This window comes from Mus caroli, chromosome 16, assembly GCF_900094665.2.
Source record: "Mus caroli chromosome 16, CAROLI_EIJ_v1.1, whole genome shotgun sequence".
NCBI lineage: Eukaryota > Metazoa > Chordata > Mammalia > Rodentia > Muridae > Mus > Mus caroli.
Genome location: NC_034585.1, coordinates 53878833 through 53900934, shown reverse-complemented (window position 1 = coordinate 53900934; position 22102 = coordinate 53878833). Strand labels below are relative to the sequence as shown.

The 22102-nt window shown below is 40.2% G+C and overlaps 2 protein-coding genes across 3 annotated transcripts in view; one reads left to right on the top strand and one right to left on the bottom strand.

The window, feature by feature from the left end:
• The window catches only part of Cmss1 (cms1 ribosomal small subunit homolog), a 298038-nt gene that overhangs the window by 80009 nt on the left and 195927 nt on the right, over positions 1-22102 (top strand). The gene's annotated exons all lie outside the window — the stretch shown is intronic.
• Positions 1-22102, bottom strand: part of Filip1l (filamin A interacting protein 1 like) — a 234488-nt gene that overhangs the window by 72159 nt on the left and 140227 nt on the right. For both annotated transcript variants that reach the window (XM_021185160.2, XM_029470279.1), the window contains exons 2-4: positions 10824-11079; positions 9975-10148; positions 4299-4477 (exon numbers count right to left, since the gene is read on the bottom strand). In XM_021185160.2, coding sequence (XP_021040819.2) covers positions 4299-4477; positions 9975-10148; positions 10824-11069 — 599 coding nt within the window. In that variant the 5' untranslated portion in view covers positions 11070-11079. The remainder of the gene's footprint in view (positions 1-4298; positions 4478-9974; positions 10149-10823; positions 11080-22102) is intronic.

The window sequence follows — 22102 nt, the reverse complement described above, 5'->3', positions numbered from 1 at the left end:
AGTTACAGGGCTACGGTTTAGTGGCATCTGTTAAAGTTAAGTTGCGATGTATGGTCTTAAATGGGTTTTTGGTATTCATGAGGAAGTTAATTTCTCTGATTCCCTGGGTAGCTGCTGTATTAGGTATCAAGTGGGGTACATGAGCAGAAGACTGATCGCATAATAATTCTCTATAGAATTCTATAGTTGTGGTGGCTCTCCATTTTGTTCTGACAAAGAACTGGGTACTCAGGACAAAGGCCAAGTGGAGATCTGTCACCCATGTTACTACTTGCTGACCATAGCCTAGAGAATCTGTAACACAGATAAGCTCTTGCCAGGAAACTGAGAACAAATGATGGCATTTGCATGCAGTGCACCCTACAACAAGGGCTTAGTCTGCATCAAATTTAAAACTGCTGCTTTTCCAAACACTACTTTTTAAAGGTGGGTTTTAAACCATTGTGCACAGGGTGTTTTTCTTTGTGAGATATTGGAAAAGCAAAGCTAACATTTAAAAACAAAGATGCTAAAAATCCTTATGGTTACAGTTGCAAGATATAAGACTCTTCTCCTGAGTGGTTGGTCCTTGTGAGCATCCATCACATATTATTTTATTATATGGTGACATTTTTGCTATATGTTAAAATGACTTAAAAGCAGCATGATTTCAAGGCTATGTTGGTCTGTTTTTTGGGGTTTTTTTGTTTTGTTTTGTTTTGTTTTTTTTATGGTAAACATATCTGGCTTCTAATGTAGATGAGGCTCTCACTCAACCCCATCTAGCCCAGGATTGTCTTATAGGTCATATAGAGTTACACGTTATACAAGCTAAGCACCTAGGTACTTAACTCATTTATGTAAAAATGTATATGCTTGATATATTCATTCATTGGTGTATTTCAAGGGCCTATATGCAAAGTATCCAGTGAATTTGATGTTTTTGGAGAGAAGGAGTTGAAAGCAGTCTAAGTTGTCTATTTAATGAGTGAGTTAACAGCAAGATCAAATGGGAGTCAACACTTCAGTTGTCTTGCCTGAAGCAAGTCTACTCAGTAGTCTTGTCACATTAGAAAGGGGACCTAATGGAATTTAGTTGCTTCTTGTCAAAGTTAAAATGGAAGTGGTTTGTTCGTCACTGAACTGGACAGTGAAGGACTGGTGCAGAGTGTGATCAAAGCACCAACCTTTGACTGCAGACCCCTGTCGACCTCCTCCAGTAGTGTGCACATCCCCCAGTCACTAGTCAAACAGGGTAGAAAGGGAATAGAAGTCAATTCTTGTGATGCCTTCTTCAGGGTGGCTCCTAAGAAGATAATGTGAGCTTCTGCTCTGTAAAGTTGGATTATCAGCATTAAGTGACTTGGCCAAGATAATCTGAAATGTAATTTAAGGCTTTAGAAACTTCTTGTGTTGAAGCCACCTTTTCATACAGTCACCATAACATTATCTGCTTCCTGACTTAGTAGTCCTTTCAGGAGCATAAATCTAGTAATAGATGTGGTTTGTTTTAGTCATAGAATGAATGGTTTTTAAAAAAGAATTTTTTTCCTCTTTGCATCCCCAACACCCCATTTACACTAAAGAAGAATTCTGCAGGGTTTTTTGAAAGCATATATGAAATTGGCATTTCACTCACAGGAAATTTTTGCAAAATTACACTGACTGAAAATGATTTTTGCTTGGCTCTCCTGTGATGCCGTCCAGAAAGGCCAACAATTCCTGGCATTGCTTCAGTGTAAAACTTTCACACGGACTGCACTTTAATTCATCCGAGTGTATAGAACCCAGGTCAGTGACACACGTGCTCCCTCAGCCGAACACATCACTGAGCAAGAAGCTGTCATGAAACATGGTATGATCAGGTAGTGTGGACCCAGCAAACCACATGATTTCAGCTAGGAAAATGCTACGTTAACAAGCTTGGGAGCATGCTTTTCAGAACTGATTCCTGCCCCACCCACCCTCAGTGGGAAAGCCAATTGGTTACTGATTACAACAGTGACATCACTTAGCAAACATTTTGGCCCAAACTTAATGTGTGACATCAGGCTCCTTTAGGCTTTTTCACATAAAATGAATTCTCCAAAGAAAACACAAAAATTGAGCCTTCATTTGAAATCTATTATTGTATCGTCTAAGGTCTCATTAATTACTTAATTTTTTTCTCTGTAGATATTAACTTATACTTACAATGAATGCTAAACCCTCACAGTGTTTTTTTCCCCCCAGACTTTTTAATCAGATAGTTTTCTCCCAACCTGCTTTGAAGTTGGATTTATATCTTGTTTTACTGTAGTACAAGAGTCTGCAAATTCTGGAGGGACCTACAACACTTGGGTCGAGTTGTGAACACTATTCTGTGGTCCTTTAGGTAAAGGTAGTCTTGCTTTTGTGAATGGGTGACTCTGTCACCACAATGTAAAGGATTCAGTGATGGTATGTGCCTTTCCATGCCACTTAATGTTTCATTCTCTTCTATGTAAACAAGTACCACTGCATGTGTGTTGAAATGAAACCACCCGGGTTCCTCCCACCGGAGTCTCTTCCGTGCTCCGTTTTGTGGATGGTTGTTCATGGCCTTAAAGTAGGTGGATGTCAGTCATGCCACACGAGGCTTGCAGCCTTTCTTGCAGCAGGCTGGAGCAAGTGTTGAAGGGAATGTACCAACAGTGACAAGAGACAGGGATTGTACATACAGGAGAAGCAAAGGAAGAAAACTTTGTGTGTTGTGTGAGTTGAGAGTAAGTGTGACATTCTCACACCCAAATGGTTCCATCTGGAAGCTTTTCCTTTACAGTAGAAACGGGTGAATGGCTAAGCAAGGAGTATGCCACAATCTGACCTCCTCATGTCTGTTCAGTTTGATTATCCTTTAAGAGTTTATGTCCTGTATGAAAAAAAATGAATCCATTGAATTCTTCCTCTTGAGCTCACTTGTTACCTGTAGAAATACCATCTGTAGCAGACTGCTTCCAAGGTGTACATGTCCCTCTGTCTTTCCCTCTAGCCCGTGTGCTATTTCCACTGATCTTTAATTCACATTTCTGTGTTTCGCCTCTTTGCTCTCTGGAATAAAACAGCCATGTGCACCTACCTCCCAGTGTTAGTGTTATTCTGGATGGCTGCCCTAGCCTTGCTCCAGAAGATGAGAACAGCGTGAACATGAGAACCCTACCCCATCAGCCCTTCACATTCCCAGCCTGAATCTCTGTCATCTTGCATCTCATGTGGTCAGCCCCTGGATAGGGTCAGTCTGCACCTCTTTGTTCTCTGCCCGGCAACACTCTGGCCATGCTCAGTGAATGTTCACAATATGGGGAGATGAAAGAAAGTGTCTGTTAGCAAGTCAATGCCAAGACAGTATGGGGGCCAAATTAGGCCACTAGTGCCAAACCACAGGGCTTCAAGATCATATTTAATATAACATTGTCTCATTGAATAATAAATCGTATATTTGTAATGTCTGAGTTGAATCTTCCCTTGGTGCCAGATTTCTCGAGCTTTTAAAATGTGTTCTTGCAGATACCTCAAGAGTTCATAAGGGTCAGATTCTCTAAGATATTTCTCACTTTTCCTCCCGTGTTTCAAATAAACAACCTAGGAAGAATAGAGTGCTTATAGGATACAGGGATGCTTTAGTGAGTGTTTACCAGGAAATTCTCTAAAAAGACATGAGACCTCACCATTAGCTAGAATGCTGCTGGAACTTTGGTTTCCTAACTAAAATACTAATTGGAAATTTCTTGGCTCAGTTTGGTAGTGTGAGCCTTTAATTCCAGCACTCTGGAAGGTGAGACAAGGAAGGTTGTCGCAAGCTCGATGCTAGTGTGTGTGACACAGTAAGACTGTGTCTCAAAACCAACACAAAACAAAACAGAAATTTTTGCGCAAAGCAGTTGAGATGGCTAGGGTTTTGATCCCTTTTTCTGTGTCATTCTGTGGTTGTGTTGCAAGCAGTGTACTGTGTGAGAGCTTATGGCTGGGTGTCCGTCTTTGCGTCTCTCCTCCTGAGCTTACACCCTCTTCTACAGCCATGTAGTGCACTCCACTTCCCTTAGGACTCATGCCACTTCTTGCCCAGCTCACACACTCATCTCCTCTCACACTGAAAGTCCTTTTGAACGTTTGCTTAGGGACACTTTCTCTCACTCCCTGAGAGAATTGGGAATTCAGTATTTATATTCCCATAGTTATTATTGTGCTATATTGATAATACCTTTGGACATTAACTTCAGATCTTTAAGACCTGCCAGGCCACTGTAACGTTTGTAACACTTTGCAGAAGGGGCCATTGTTTCATCCCGTGCAGCTTTTACCTCTCACATTCCTGCTCCAATAAGTTTATGAATTCATCACTCTTCTTCATATATTCTTTGTGTTTTCTCTTTTCTTCCTCCATCTCCATTATGGTTTGCCGGTGGGATCTTTCTACCATTAAGAGTTGTTCCAAGATCCGCCTGTGAGATTCTTTATGCTTTTCTATGACTTTATCCAACTACAAGAGAAAATGTATTTATTGCCTGTTAATTAGAAATTATTCACAATACTTTCATATTTCAGTCTTTTACATATTTTTGTGCTTTTACCAATTAACTTGATAGGTTTCTTAATCCTTAGATAGTTTTGAAAACATGATTTTACAGATTAAATGCAAGGTATAGCAACTGATAAAAATACTGATTTTTGCTTTGTTTTATCATATAAGATTGAAAAATTGTGACTTATGAATTTAATGTCACATACCATTTTATGATATTTAATGCACATCTTAAAAGGCATGCAATTAACTGAAAAATCCAAAGCACAAAGTAACCAAATGAAGAAGTAGTTTAGAGCCTGATGAATTCTCTCTGACATCTAAATTCTTACCTTGACTGTTCAGTTTTCTTATGTGGACTTATGATGACAAATTATCAGACATTCTCAAAAGATTTGACTATGCCATTGTTGATGATTTTAATAATCTTGGCCAGTCATTGTGTGACTATTAAGTTGTATTGCTTGCCTGTAGAGGCCTTGCTAATTGATATCTAGTTTCTTAAAAGGTAGTGTTGAGTTTTTTATAAAACAAGGTATTAAACCACTTATAGACAACTGAAAATTACATGCCATTGGCATGGAGAAATCAAGAGAGACTTGAACTGAAAGTGCTTATACTTTCCCTAGGAAGATAATATAAACCTAAGAAACAACTGGAGACAATGTAGGTGGCTGACCACTGAGTACTAAAGTACTATCAGGGAATGACTGCCTGCCCTCTCCTTTAGCTGGCTGTGTAGATTGGTCACTGCTTTGTTTGTTTGTTTGTTTATTGTGTAGAAGATTTAAGTTTAAGAGTTTAAGAGTAAAATAATGATAAGATTAACTTAATTTAAGAATCAGTTGATCTAGGAAAAACACTCAACTAAATTTGGCCCTCGATTTAGATCAATAAATAATCATAAATATTTACTAAAGGAGAAATAAATATCTGAAAGAAGTTCACTAACTGCAAAAGAATAAAATAAAAACAAGCCTATTCTTAGGTAAATGGTTATAATTTTCTAGATGTATGTATTAACTTTAGTTAACCAACATACAATATAGATTTATATGAAAATGTCCTTGTTCATGTACAATGTCCATGTACAATGAATTTATACTATGAAAGTTTTTGCTTTATAGGGAAAAGTCATCATATAATGTTTCATCTAGTTTGTAATGAACTAAAATAAAAATTGTATTCATTGCAAAGAGAGGCGATAGACTCATGAACTTCTTGCTTTCTAGTGTGTTTGATCCATCTTGTGCAGTGGTCACAGTGTTCATTTGGGAGGAAGGCTAGAAAGGGTCAGTGCCATGCATGTGTTCCATGGTCTCCTGGCACCTGGTCTCCCTCCCTGTTCTTCCCACATGGCTGATCGTGTTACCTTTCCCCAGTAGGACTGCTCATTCTCTAGCCTGTGGGCTCCACCTCTTTAAGGGTCAAGCAACCCTTTCACGGGGGTTGTATATATCCCGCATATTAAATATTTACATTATGACTCACAACCATCAAAACTACAGTTATGAAGTTGCAACAAAAATGAACTTCTGGTTGGCTGTCACAGCATGAGGGTTAAAGGATCCCAGCACCGGGAAGATTGAGAATCATTGGTGTATGCAGACTCAACTGTACCCTGTGTAACTAGGTTCTCATTTTCATTCCATTCTCCATGTCTCCCACCCAACTTTGAGCCACATTGGGTTCAGGGAGCTCTTAGAGTACACAGTGATACAAGATTGCTTTATCGTAATAGAGACCTAGAAGCCTTCTTTTCCTCCCTCCGCTCCAGACTTTATTCCCTCCATTTGCTCCTTGACAGAACTGTTTGCCTCTTCCTATCAAAGCCCAGTTCCCCCAGACTTCCTTCCCTCACATCCCCTGACTCTAGAAGAATGGTGTGAATCTCCTACATGCTGTTCAGCTCAGTCACCAGACAGTTTGCATTTGTGACAGCAGCATCAGAAAGCTGTTGCATAACGACCTCTTAGAGAAGATGCTCCCTGAAGAGGCTTGTTGACTCTGGAGATACTTTAGTTTGTGTCTAAAGCTTTATTCCATGACTTAATATATCGGTATGCCTCATAGAAAATATGACAGTGCTTCTTGCTTGAGTCTCTTCGCACTGCTGACAGATCACGCAATAGACCTGACTATTCCTGAGCACATGGAGTTTGGCTAAGTCACTCTTCTACTTTATACTTTAGATTCTTCATTTATAAAGAAATGAATGGACTTAATGATTCCTGAGATCAAATCTGCTGCCTTAATTTTTACAAGGCCACAAGTATTCAAGTGCCTCTTCTGTCATTCGAATGCCAAGTCCTCTGCTTTCACTAGGAAGAAAAAGCAAACTCTGGCATTACCAGGGACCATGGTAAGGCGCTATATCATTAAATACCAAAGGATTATCAGAGACTGCCCCTCTTTTTGTTCTGTCCTTCCTTGTAGATTGAGGCTGGGAATGAAAACAGCAATACTTGTTAGCCATTTTAAGGGGCACCAGGGTAGAAAACTTAAGAAGAAGTAGCTTCCTAATGTTTTATGTGCGTTGATAACTTCCAGTTAGTAAGCCCGACTCCTGCCCCTGTATCATCAAAATCCAGCGGGTCGGGTTGGAGTTCTCCTTTCCATGGTCTCAAAAATAAAGCACAGAGAGCTCTACTATTTTTGTTTGTTTGTTTTTAGCTGCTGACTTTTTAAAAGGAAATAATAATGGCCTTTGTTTTGCTATATACCGAGTAGCAGACCACCCTAGTATGGATTTGATGGATGGTTGTGTGGTTCTCCCTGTTCTTTTCATTTGGCTCTTGGTACATTGTCTTTCTTTTAATTGTCTTTCTTTTATTTACTCTAAATATACTCATTATGGATAAAATTAATTTAGACAATAGGGAAATTGTTTAGCAAGTTTAGTAAATTGAAGGTAGCCAAACCTGCTATTCATAAAACAGCACACTTCTTCCTTGTCTGGACTGACACCTGGTTTTCCTTGATAACGCTGGGATTCATCATCTCTGCACCACAGACCCTGGGACTGGGCCTGATTCTCTGGCCTCCATTCTGCCACTCCCCCACTCCTCTGAAAGCTCCTTTGTTTTCTTCTCTTCCCCTCTAGCCATTGTCAAATAAAGTCAAAAGGTCTCAGGTTGTATTTCAAACTGACTTTGTCCTTTAATGCCCAATACTGGCAAGTTTATGGGTTATACCAAATGAGAAGCCAGTCTATGGAAATTTTGCTCTTGGTTCTTAATTTCATGTTTATCTTTCTTTGGTGTAGCTCACCCATGCATTTGAGAATGGTTTTGTATTTCATCCATCATTCTATTTTATTCTTTAATGATGCAGTTTCATAATATAGTCTTCATTATTGCCAGAGTTGGGGATTGGTTATGTTCTGACTAATCCCTACCCATCCTTTGGATCTTGGCTTTCTTGGTCTATTTTACCTTCTTCCTGCCTGTTACAGCCCTTCACAGTACTCTGTTGTGCTGCCCTGTGAGGTCATCTGACCTCTTCTCGGTAGGCAGCATCCTGGAGACAGGAACCATGACAACCTTTATAGATTAGCCTTTTAGTAACATTTAATTAAGCAAATGAGTAAAGTAATATGTTAAGGTAAATTCTGCAAAATACTTTAAGAATTGCCTTAAGACTCTGGTACTTTCATTGCAGTATCTTTGAGAGTCTAAGTGTTAAATTTTCTGTGATGACTTTAAGAAGAACTAGCAATACTTTAGGCATCAACTGCAATATTGACTTCTAATACAAAACTCCAAAGTAAAAAGAAACACAAAGTTTCAGAGTTTCTGGAATGAGTTCTGGTCCTTTTTACCCTCTTACTCACACTGTACCACAAATCTGCTCCATCTTCCTTCAGGCTCACATGCCCCTCCTGTTGCCATTCGGTATCAGTGTTCATCCCACATCCTCCAAAAAGAGAAGTTGTTCTTCTATGTTACTATTCTTTAAGAGTTAGATAAGCCCCTTTTAGATTATCTGACACATGGGATCGTCATGCAGATTTCCTACTGTGTGACTGAGATAGAGACTATATATAAGATTTGTAATCTTAATGGTCCACTCTCCTGCCCCTCTTCCTTTTCTTCAGCCTCATCTAATGAATTCTTGTTAGAACTCCCCATTACTTTCTGGATGTCTCACCTACTAAATAGAGGAGCTATGTAAGTAGTTAAGTGGGCTTCAGGAAACTGATAACCAAGGACAAAAATCTAGAAGGGTGCAGTAGAAACCATGAAAGAGAAAAATTGACAGAACATGGAGGTGGCACCGTGTGAGAGATTGTGCATGACTGTTGGTAGGTAGAGGGATAGCTGTAGAAGTGGCCATCAAAGAATGTTGGATTGGTAAAGCAAGAAGAGATTAGGAGCAACATTCAGGGACACGTTACAGGGACAGGACTGCCAGTTGATGCGTCCTATTCAGTGTGCTTACACCAACCATGGATTTGCATTGTACCTCATGTAGTGGGGGTGTTTGTCAAGCCTGGCAGAAGCATATTGGGAGCCAGGATAGTTTCAGTGTTGTTGACTTGCATGCAGCCTCAGTTCCTTTTGTTTAAAATTTGGATTAAGGCATAAATCAACAGACTTTGGGTGGTCTCATCCTCACCACTTAGAAAAGTACATTCACATGACCAAACTACTTCAGAATTTGGCAAGATGGTAGCCTTCTCTCATGAGATTCCCAAGACAAGAGCATTAGAGGTCAGTCCTGAGCTAGATTGCCAGAGCAAGGGGGAGGGGATAATTTGTCCAAAACTTGCTTTCATTCTCCCAGCCTTAACTCATATTCTTAGCTGTTTCCTTTTATAAAAATGAAAATTTCCATTTAGGTCTCTGAGGAAAATAGAAGAATAAGAAAGGATGTCAGGGTTTTAGAAACTTCAACAAAGAAAAAAGGAGCAAGAATCATCTTATGTGTAGGCAGCGAGGGCCATGTTTGTGCCCCCACAGCAGGTAGGAGAAAGGTCTTCACTGTCGGGGTTTGAGGAACAGAGGCACCCTATCCCACCACCTACAACTCTGCTTTTTGGGTAGTTTAGATAATTTCTTTTTAATGATCAAACTTTGTATGACATAATACCTCACTTTTTTAACCTTGATAATTGAACTGGATCTGCTTTTTATTATAGTCTGGATAGCTATCAAGCCCCAGTACATACCCTTGCAGGACTTGTGCCTTATGTGAGCTCTTCCATCTTATGTTTCAGTGTGATTGTAAGAAACAAGAAACAAACAAAGGTGGAAGCATCTTGGCTATCATTCATCTTTCTCCACCATAGAACACGTAGTATTTATCGACTTGGGTAGGTTTTAAGAGCATCAGGATGTGAAACTGTGAAGAACTGAGAAGATGTGCATGCCACAATCACTGGATAGGCCCAGGCTCTTGGCTGACAGTGTGCTTCTGCCTTCTAAATGTCCACCACGCCTGTTGTGGTGCTTACCTCATTCATTGGTTTCTCATAGATGTCCTCCTGCCACGGGGCAGATTTTGCTTGAAAAGCATCTCTCTGGAGAGCCTCCAACACCTTTTTAGGAGTGACAAACCCATACTGAGCCTCCAGCAAAGCCAGGTCTATTTTTTCAGCCCTTAAAATGCCAATGACTTCATCTCGAGCCTACAAGAACAAACAGTATTTCAGAAAGATGGCTTTATCGACTCCCAGGCTCAGCACACAGGCTCTTGTGACAGCCGGTGGGATCTTGCCTGCTCTTTCAAATGTAAGTGATCCATAATTGGTACCTTTTGGAGGTGACCAAATCATGTCCCTTCATTCTTCTTACACTTACATGTTAACAGTTACCATTCTTTTACAAAATGTTCACTTCTCTGCACTGGGGGGCTGTTTCCTTGGTTTCCAACAGGAGAGGAGATACCCCTCAGTGGACTGCCATTTGGGCTTTCCAAAGTTAGGAAGTAAGATTCTTCTTATATGTAGCAGCTGTTCGTAGGTTTTTACACAAATAAAATGACCTATGATGTTGAGGGGCTAGTGTATTTGGGATACAGAATGCTCACTGTTATTTAAACCAATGGGAAAGCGCTGTGGCATGAGTACTGAGATGAGCCTGTAAGCAGAAGATGTGGCCCTTTATGGCACACATGCCCATTTCATGTCAGGATGAGATGGTTTTGAGTTGGTGGAAAAGAATTCTGTTTGTGTCGTCAAGCTTTGCTTTTGGAGGCGCCTGAACATGAACCACAGCTATCAGCTTCTCTAGCAGCAAGCACACCAAGTTCATAGGCAGGCTTCCCCTTAGATGGTGGTAGGGATGGCCCCAGCCCAGCTGACCTGCAGTTCTCCCTCCAGAATGCTGAGCAGAAATAGTAAGTCATCTCTTGAGAGGTCTTCTGTTTGGTGGCCTTTGCCAGTGTGTGACTTCTCTGACACAGGACGTGGAAGGACCCCTTCTGACTCACTCGAGGGGTCCTTTTTTTGTGCTCTGTGCTTCATGTCCTGGATACTGTCCTGGAATTTGCTATGTCTTGGGATTTGCTTTGGGGCTGAGCCCTCAGCATTGCTGCTTCTGGAACGCATTCTTCAAGGACTGGAAGAAGAGAAGACAATTTGTAACTCTTACTAGACATAGAGTTTTATAAGTACCTATTACGCCTTAACAGCACTACGTTCTTGTAATATTTACCACAGCCCCAAACTTGAGCTTTCTAATATGTGCAAGAGAGAAGGGTATTACCAGATTCATAAATCATGGTCTTATTTACACTTCTTTTAAAGTCAACATTTTAAAAGCTTGTTCTGCTGTGATTAAAGCCACTTACGTCCATGGGTAAACAGACTGTGTTTGAACTTCATCCACCACACATTCCACCAGAGGAACCCAGGTCGGACCTCCAACTGTGGCTGAGTGCTTACTTACATCAAGACATACTTAACATAATTGTGAAAGGATGAGGGTGCTAATGATTTTTGCCTTTCGTTTCATATTACTTCCTTTTGAAGTTGTTGCTACTTATTATTTTTGTCTTGTTAACGTTCGAGCTTTTGGCACATTGAGAAAGGCAGGTCAGAACGGCTGCTAGAGAATACTTTAGGTTACTTTGTTATTAAGGCAAAGTTTAGTATTAAAAACATCCAGGCTCGCTCCTTGACTATATTCCTAACAGCCTAAAAATTCCAAAAGCACAGCTGAGGTAAGTCACAGCTCATCCTTGGTATTCACCTTTGTTCAACAGTGGTATCTGGGCAGAGTAGCTGACAGGAAGCAGACCATATGAGCTCCGTTAGGTGAGAATAAGCTAGTCAGATTATGGACAACAAGAAAAGCGATTTTACTTTGAGGTTTCTGACTAGATTGAAGCTTATAGTAACTAACAGCCAGGCAGGTAACTTTCTGGTGTTCATTTTGTTGAGGAAGTCCTTTCACGATCTATAAAAATCATTATGTAGACCAGGCGGTCCTCACACTTGTGGCAACCCTCCTGTCTCTGCCTCCTGGATACCGAATGAGATTGCAGTCATATAGTACCATATCTAGTTGGAATACCACACACACACACACACACACACACACACACACACACACACCCAAATCATGAAATCACTGGTGCTGTATTGCTTAAGACAATAATAATTAAGACCCAATAACATCCTTTAAAATCTAGGGGAGGGGTCATTGCAAGCATATTAACTGCTGCCACGTGCTACCATGTGTGCTCATGAAACTTTAGGAAGTTACTGTGTAGAAGAGAAGACAGCTTTCTGTGTAGTGTATTGTGGAAGCACTTATGTGCATGTCACTGAACAAGATATAGTATTGCTTTGCATGTTTTAAGCCAATGCATGGAGCATGTTGACATTTTTCAGAAACTTGCTTTTTTTAATCCTAATATTTAATATTAATAATATTTTTAAAATAATTAACATTAATAATAATATTAATAAATTTTTAAAATTCATCTTTATTCTTTTTCTGTAGTTTATATTTTTTTGCTTGCTATATATAGAGTTTCACAGTATGAATAGTCTACCATTTACGTACCTATTTTCTCTTCAGAGATTTTTAAAATAATTTACCCTCCCCTATCAAACAGACACCATGAGCAATATGTCACTTGGGACATTCTTGCTAATATTTTTTTCTAATGTATATGCATTTTTTTCTTAGAAATATTTTTTAGGGGAAAAAAATAAGATTGGAATTTTGAGCTGTGAAGAATGTACGTCCTAAAGTATCCGTAGAGATGCTTGTTCCTCTAAATGGAGCATGGCGCAACACCCTTTGCATGCTACCTCAAGACCCGTGAGAACAGTGTAAAGTAGAGCGTAGTGTCTTCATTGTGTAGGGAGCATATGGAAGGACGCACAGCGAACGTCCTAGATAGAAGTTAGTGAAGTAGTGAAAGCACATGCAGTCCCTAAGCCCATGTTTTATCAAACGATGTCAAAACACTACTATGCTGTATTGCTTAAGACAGATATAGAACAACTGTCCAGAAAAGAGAAAGAAAGACAGAATGCTTGCCTCCTGGCTATAGGGAACTCCTAACGTAAATGCAGGACCGATGAGCAGTGATCTGAGGAGAAATTATCACTAGCTCTTCCCTGAGTATCCAGGGACAGTTCATTTATTTGAGAAAAGAAAAAGTACAGAAGTAGGGATGTGTGTGTGTGTGTTATAACTTGCATAGAATATATTTTGTTACTTTTTTACTTGGGTGCGCACCAAATACCTGATCTCTGACAAACCTTTGTCTCAGCCTCTAAAGTGACTGGAACTAAACCATATCAGGTAGACATTATGATGAATGGGAGATATGAATATGGAAAATTCTCCTATACACATACTAATTGTAAATGGTGTTCATGCACTCCTGTATTAACATAGTATGTGCCTTATGAAAATGGATTTAAGGATAAAAAGGGAAAAGATAAATGTAAATTGTGTTTCTAATAATTTCTCTCCAGTCATTGTATTTTCTTAAACACCTCAAGGATCCCCTTACTCTTCATTGTGCAAACAATGTATCTTATAATGCATATATTGGGTGGGGAGAGTTGCTGAAGATGGGACCAATTATTTGTTCTACTACAGAGCCGTGGCCCAAGCCCTGATACACTTAATCACTGTTGCTCCTGGGATGTCCCTTCCCTGATGCTCAATTCAAGTGAGTCTTCACAGGGTGACCAATTTGCTCCTTGTACTTTGTGGGCCTTCTGTCTCAGGTGTCTGTTCTAAAGTATTCTAAAACTACAACAGTAATGGCCACCATGACTCAAAATATGCAGTTCACTCTGCAGCTTCATCCATATTGCGCGGGTCTAAGATGCAGTGTTTCACATGCATCTAGCTATAGGCTATTTGGGATGCTGGGACTTTAGCCAGATTGCTAGATGGAGTTTCTCTATATAACAACAGTTCTGTTCTCATCCTTCAGTAGGCTAGATCCACATTCACCATTGTAGTGTCAGAGCAGCACGGCAACAGTGTGACAACTGAAACTCACGCTCTTGCTTTATGGGTGGATGTACATCACAAGGCCAGCCCCAGATACAAGAGTGGGAAAACGAATTTCTCTTTTGGATGGAGGAAGATGCACACACCAAAGAATCAGAGGCATTTGAAAAAGTCCACCTTGCCTACAGAATAAAAAAATCCTATTTAAAAGTGATAAAACAAAACAAAACAAAACAAAACCACTTTTACCTCTACATACTCCTGTAGGGAACAATTGCCTATGAATAAGAATCACCTTGTATTCTGTTATTAATCAATAAGTATTCGTCTTCCCTTATCATTTTCCTAAGGTATGCCCTTCCATTAGAGCAAGGTAATAGAAACTCCTAGCCGAGAGCTTGCCCAGCCTTGCTCATGAGAGCTGCTCTTTTTCTTAGACTGCCAGGCTGCAGCAGAGGCCTCTGAGCATCTTCTGTGCTTGCTGCTCTTCCCTCACTCTTAAGTGGCAAAGACGAACGCTGCCAAAAGAGAGCCAGTGACAATCTGCAAATAGAAAAACAACTCCAAAATTTTAATAGCATGTTTTTTGTTCTTTTAAACATGATTATAGTTTGTTTTCTTCTGAGACTACCAGGTCTGTTTGGGAACGAGGATGCGTAGCTATGTTATTGCTGATTAGTGGGGCAGTACTCACACTGATTGAGAACAGACCCAGCATGTATAGGTGCCTGGTCGACTGAGTGAATATGTCTCTACATGTTTACAGTGGTGGAGTTTCCTTCCCCCTCTGCCAACAACCACAACATGATCAGTAATGAGAAGTAATTACGGAGAGGAAGAAAACAAAGGCATGAATTTCATGATACTCATGCATTATACTATCAGTGACTTCATTGTTTCTCTTGGCAATTTTAAAATACATCTGTGCATGGCCCAGAGATACAGACTGAGGTAAAGAAAGATGTATTTGCAATGGTGGTTTAGGATTGTTTAAGTGTCATTTCCCAAAACTTGCAGGGAGGGTGGTGGATAATTGCTTTTTGCTTTAAATACTAAATGCCAAATAATGGTGACTTGCTGCTTTCAGAAAGCACCAATAGTATGCTACCTTAGCTGTCCTTCATATGATTGTGACCTTTGAGTTCATAGACTGAGGGTCAGGAAACCTGACTTCTGCTTCCAGTTCTTCCCTTAATTAGGCAGGCCTGACTTCCTGCTTACAGCATGAGAAATCAGATCATTCAAGATGGAACAAGAGTCAGGGGTTCTTCCCCTTGACCTCTACTTTTGTTTCTTGCTCAATAAATAATAGATCCCCTGACAGCAGGGCCGGGGCTTGAGACTAGATGAACTCTGAAGTCTTGGGGCTTCCTGCACTGAAGTTTTGTGATTCTCTGTTGTCTTGTATCTATGGATACAAATACCATGTAGTTGGCAGTGAGAAGTAAATTGGATTTTGTTTTCCTATGTAGTGACCTCGGTCTGTTTTTCTTTGGTTTAAGCTAGTTGAAATTATGGCATATTTTGGTAAGAATGTGTCAGTGTAAGAGAAGGACTACAGAAAATTTGCAAGCCTTTTTTCTTAATTTAATTGTAGGAAATAGGCATATGTAAATAGAAACTTATTCTATTCACCAAGTCCTTACCCAAAAAACTTTTTGAAGTCACTTTATTAATCTTGTACATCAAAGTGTTTATTCCACATAACTGAGTAGTTATTCAGAAATACACTTAGTATTAATGTATGATTAGTTTCACATGTGAATTATGAAACAAATATGATGATAATATTTTATTTGTATAAAGTAACTTGGGAAAGGCTCCAAAAATCAGTTTGGGTCTTTTTCATTTAATTGAAATATTAAGGTAACCAATCAAAATTACTTTGAGTTAAAAAATAATAGTAGCAGTGATAACTAACATTTACTGCTTACCCTGCACCCTATTCAACATGGTTTTCATTAGTTAACTAGCTTAATCATTACAATACTATTTATTTTTCCTCTCTCCATTTTGTGGGGAAGAAAACTAAAGTTTGGAATTGTTAAATAACCAGCCAAAGGTTATACTTCTAAAAAGTGTAATAGCAAAATTGAGTTCTAATTTGGTCATCTATGTACAGTGCCCATAAAATCACCACCCTGTAGCTTTTTAGAAGTTGTAAAAGTATAAAGGAAAATAGTAAAGGAAAATCCTGGTTCAACATCGAGTGTCCATGGTACTGCCGGACTTGTTAGTTCCTGAGCAGCCTGAATCCCACAGAACACCCAAGTAACAAATCCACAAGCCGTTAGCTTTGGAGCAGCTGGTGTACTCAGAAAGATTTGTCGTCTTCTGTGCATTATACATATGTAGAAACATATTTGAATATACGGTTATTCTCAAATATTCGTTTTCCTTCCTGACCACCTTGCTAACATTTTTGAATGGCAGGAAACATACTTCAGCACAGAATACAAGGCTTGTGGAATTTGGTAGCTCTGGGATTAAACCTTTGCTCCAAGGGGATGTTTCTGCAACCTTGGATCTGAGTCCTCCCTGTGAAATGAAGAGAATGGTACCTTCTAGTGGATTTATGGTGCACCCTGTGAGCGAGTGCACAAGACTCCTATTGTTGCCCGTGTCCCCATGTTTAGAGGACTTGAACCTCAGCAAGATTTGCTGAATGACTGAATCATGCAGTTAGTTCTTCCTCAGCAGAGCTGGTTGGGTGAGAGCTGCTTCCTGGTAAAGATGATTCATCTATAAGCCACGGGGTAGAAGTGCAGAAAGAGATACTGACAATCTGCTGAAGTGGCATGTAGCCATTCTATACGCCAGACACCAATTTAAGTGTGCCATGTGTATTATCTTATATAAGCTTAAAAGACTTGTAGGAAAAAGTAAAATCAAATAAAAGTAGGAATAGGCTTGATAAAGATGAAATGAAGTTGTAAACTCATGTCATCAAAGACCAAAGAGCATGCCTATAAGAAGTTGTGTGTGTGTGTGTGTGTTTATGTGCACACACGGTAATATGCTAGGTGGGGGCATGGCATTGGACCCTAAAGGCAAACTAGCCATCTCCTGTTAATCTCAATGAAATTAGAAAACACTTGGTACCACTTCCCCTGATCATGGCTTACTCTCCTCCTTAGATACATACAATGAGCTGAATGTCTGTCATAGTTTTTATTTGATCAGCGTTAGCTTTGTTTTGGGGCATGTCCTATTCATATTATGTTCTTTAAACTGGATTTAAACATCTGGAAAATTTTATGTGTGAATTGTTTATTTTGATGACTAGGCAACTGCATATGGTGTAGAACAATTCTATGCTACCTCATTGCTGGGAATGACCCAAAGTTTTAAGTTTGAATATGGCTAATAGCTCCTATCTTGATGATTTTATTATGAACATGTCTGATAGCTCTTCAGTTTCCACTTTCTCTGCTTTGAACCATTAAGCTAAAACTTAGTTCCCTCAAGGGAAAAGGGACAGAGCTGTAACAAGAGTGCAGGGTTCTCAGCAGAGCTGCTTAGGATTTTAATATCATCTGTCTTATGGTAAATGTGATTCATGTATGAAAATGCTTTCTATAAATAGATGTTAACAGTGCTAAGTCACAGAACAGCCAGGTCGTGCTTGCATGGCCCGATTAGGGAAAAAAATCCTGCTGGAATTTTATTTGGTCTCTGAAAAAAAAGAAAAAAAATTTTTAAAGTTTCTTTTTATTGCCCTAGTCACCATCATTGAAGACACTGAACTCAGCCAGCTGTACTAAACCTATTTGATGGCTGCCAAGACAAATCAAAAATCAGATAACCTAATTTAGCATTGAGCTCTCGTTATCTTTTTCTCTTGTTTTTAATTAAAAGAAAATTACCCACACATTCTCCTATTGATTTTTTTTTTTTTTCCTGCTGGGCATGGACCCGGCTCAGAAGGGAATGGAAAGTGTAGTCCATGGTTCCGGCCATGCCCAGGGATAGAGTTCTATGAGTAGACATTGCAGACTCAGATGTGAGCAGTTCCCAAAGCACCAGGAACTTGGGTCTTCCATCGCCTCCTGCTCAGTGGCACGAACAGAAAAGGTTCCCTCTTGTTAGCAGATGCAGCCAGCTCCCAGTATGGTCGAGTCATATATCTGGTTCTTCCTCAGAACTAAAGCAGAAAGCACCTTCCCTCACTATGGTGTCATACTTTAATGGGAAGGAGTTTTGGTTTGGTTTGGTTTGGTTTGGTTTGGTTTGGTTTGGTTTGGTTTGGTTTTTTCGAGACAGGGTTTCTCTGTATAGCCCTGGCAGTCTCTCTATTCTAAATTCACAGGTTTTCAACCAACTCCGTGCACCGTCAGGTTTCAGGCTCTGTCACCCAGCACACAAACACGCTATAATTGTGCCTGAGTCGTTCTGAGGAAATGTGTAGATGTTGTACACAATTTCTCAAATCTTAAACACCCAAAAACCAAAACAACAACAACACAAACATACACACACACCAACAGATTGGGGGGGGGGGNGTTTTTAGGGAGGATTTTAGCAACTCTTCAGTTGTCAGCTCTCAGTTGGAATTTTACATATAGACCCCCAAAACTTAATAAGGGGCGTTAATGAATACCTATTCCAGGTTAGCCTATCAAGTAGCTACTTATAAATATCTTTCGTGTGTCCATTGTTTACAATCAAATGATAGCTATTCATCCTATTTTGCCAATGAGGAATTTTAGATTTAGGAAGCTTAAATAACTTCATCAAACACTGGGCCAGTGATAAAAACACCTTAACACTCTCCCCACCCCAGCCCCTTCCTTTCTCTCCATCCATCCATCCATCTATCGATCTATCTATCTATCTATTGATCTGTCTCTCTCTGTGTCTGTCTCTGTGTCTCTCTCTCTCTCTCTGTCTTCCCTCTGTCTGTCTGTCTGCCTGTCTCTTTGATTATGTTAGACCCACTGGCATTCACTGTCTCCATTTTGCTCTTTGGTTCTTGTGTACTAACTGTTGCAGTCCCAGAAGCAGCTAAGCTGTAGGTACAGAATAAATAGCCTGCTGATGAGGTCTAGCGGGGCAAACTTACATCATGGCTTTTCTTAGCTCTGTGTTATGGGGAAAGGACAAAAAGAAATATAAAAATCTCTTGAGTATAAATAGTTGATTTATCCAAGTTTTCCATTACAAATCAGTGGCTCTTTAAAGAGTCTTTTCTCATTTAAGGTTGAAACAAGGCTAAGAATCATTTCCAGATCCTGGTGGAATAAAGGGGGAAAAAGAAGATTGTTTTCATGTAATTCAAGTTAGCTTTAAATGCCATACTCCCAGGCCTAAATCAGAGGTCTCTTGAAAATCATAGGATTCTTTTAAGTTTTCAAACTACATCACTTATGTTTCTTCTTGCTCAGTTTTTTTCTTAGAAAGTGAGGTAGTATTGTGCCAGTCATTTAACCTTTCTCTTCTCTTTGAACTTTTTGTCTAGTCAAGTCAACATGTCCAGTCTCCTTCCTTCTGTAATTAAGGCCCCTAGAAGTTAGCAGATGTACCTGAGGTCACACACAACACCAACACCAGTACACAGGTCTCCTGCCCACAACTCAGTTGCTGTGTCTGTTTAAATATTAAAATGTTCCTTGCTCATAATCCACTCTGCATTTCCAGCTCTAAAAAGATAAAAATCCTCAAACACAAAAATCTGTCTTTGAGAGTACTCCCATAAAGACTTGTTGGCTTTCTCAGCCATCTTCCTCATCCTTTACAAAGCAGGTCAGGTCACCCCAATGCCTTTGCAGTCAGACCAGTCCAGTGGAGCAGACGTTTAGGTCCAAACTCTAGACCTGTACTAAACAAGACAACAGAGGCTGCTGATTTAGAACAGTGTGCTCACCCAGTGGTTGGTGATGACTTTTAGAATCCATCATAGGAGTAACCCAGAACTTACTAGCTCCAGGGACCATGCTAGCACACTGGAGATGTATGGTCAGTCTATGCTTTAATATGAATCCTAAGAACCTAAGCCTTATGGGGTTCAATCAGCTTGCCCCAAGCCACAGAGATGGTAAGTAACAAAGCCAGAACTCTTACTGACTTCAAATCTAACCCAGTCTCTATGAACCTTGTATGTTGCATGAGTTCTTTCTCATTAGAATTAATGGCCTATGTCAAGTTAGGACAGATACCTTCTCCACCAGACTGTTAACAGCTCTGTGTCAGCAAAATTGAGGTGGCCCATCCTGTTCCATGAACCACCTGCAACTGGAAGCCGTGAGAAATTAAAACAGTCTGGTTTACATTCAAGGTATCATAGGCATTGGGAAGAAACATGGTACAAAGTCAGGAAGTATGTATAAGTACCAGGTACACAGGTTTATCAAGGAAATTCCATTAAGCCAGCTCAAGGTGATAAGGTACCATGGCTCCAGCTAGACCCTAAGAGTTTGGGTCAGGGATTGGGTCCTCCAAATGATGTGTTTTCTTTATGCCCTCACTGAGGAAGTGCCAGAGAGGGGAGCTGGCCTTTGGTAGCATAAGCTCCATCAGAAGAGCGATTACCCTGTGTTGCTGCTTTCTAGCCTGTGGAGTGGAACTCCAATTCATCCGCTCTGACATCTGTGGACTGCAGCCGGTCCTCTGAGGTTGCGACACATCAAGTTTGAGGAGTCTGCCTGTCCACTGTGTGCGGTTCCATGTAGCCCTTTGTTAGAAAGCATTCGGGGCTGCCAAGAGTATGTGTTGACCAGGGAGGTGGCTGCTGCTAGGAGCTGTAAGTAAATAAATGGATTGTCAGACGCTTACAATTAGGGGGGGGAACAAAGAACTGTTCCCCTCCCCGTGCGTGTCACCGTGGATGTTTTGGGTAATGATCATGAGGCCTTTACACACAGACTAAACTAAGCTCTTTGTATTCTTCGCAAGGTGGAGAGCTTGCCAAACCAATTTCAGCCTGCAAAGCACAGACAATTATTCTCTTGGCATTTAGAGGCCGCCCCTGTTTTTACTGGGGGAGGGATGAGTGCCTGGTTGATAGAAGAAGGCTTTATAAGGAAAGACAAGCCAACTTCACCCTGTATTCCCTTTCAAAGAAGCCCCTCCAACCCCAGTCTTGTTCCTTGTCTGTCTATGCAACCCCTCATCACAGAACCAACAGGAAGCCTCAGGCCCAGAAGTGTCACACTCACTGGTGTTAACAGTGTGTCACTTACTGTGGCTGTTTTCATATCTTCTGTCTAGTAGCTCTCCATGCAATTATGCTATTTCTTTTGTGGATATACGGTTACATATGGTTAGTGAGTATATTTCTAGTGGTAACCAATGAAAAGGCAGAATCCTTGATTATGGTCTGGGCCTATTGTGTACTATAAGTGTTATGATAATAGTAGCCTCTGTTCCCAGCTCTGCCACAGCCCTTCAGAGTTTTCAAAGGGCCCTCCATCCTTACTCCAAAAATATGTGAGGAAACTTAGGTTGCTGAGGCTAAGCCTGTGAAAACTCTAGGCTTCCCCCGACCAAAATGGGAACTGGCTTCTTGCTTAAAACTTTATGTACTTTTGATTTCTGTACTTTGGTTCTGGCTGGAAGGTCAGCTGCATAGCATGGTGAATACATACAGTGTCACCTTGAGCAAGCCACTACATTCTCAGTGCCTTTATCAGTTGGCAGAAAAACAAACAACCCTGCGATGACCTTGGGCTCCTTCCTTCTCAGAGTGCTAATGGAGCTATATTTCAAAGTACTTAATGTTTGCCCAAGAGGTACAAAGAAGTACATTGTACCTATTTTATAACTTCCTAAGCAAAAAGGAATAATAGCTAGAAGACTGAACAATGCAACGTTTTCAGTGATGCTTTTAGCCTTCCAAGTCTTAAGTTTAATTTTTGGTTTGTAATTGCTTCTAAGTTTTGAGAACCAGATTGAGAGTTAATTCATATGCAGGAAAAACTTTTTTCTTTTGATCTTGCTAATCTTTCTCTTAAAACCACATACAATGACTCTAAGGACATTCTTAAACAAAGGAACCATGTATATGAGTGTGAGTGTATATGAGTGTGAGTGTATGTGTATATGAGTGTGAGTGTATATGAGTGTGAGTGTGAGTGTATATGAGTGTGAGTGTATATGAGTGTGAGTGTATATGAGTGTGAGTGTATATGAGTGTGAGTGTATATGAGTGTGAGTGTAT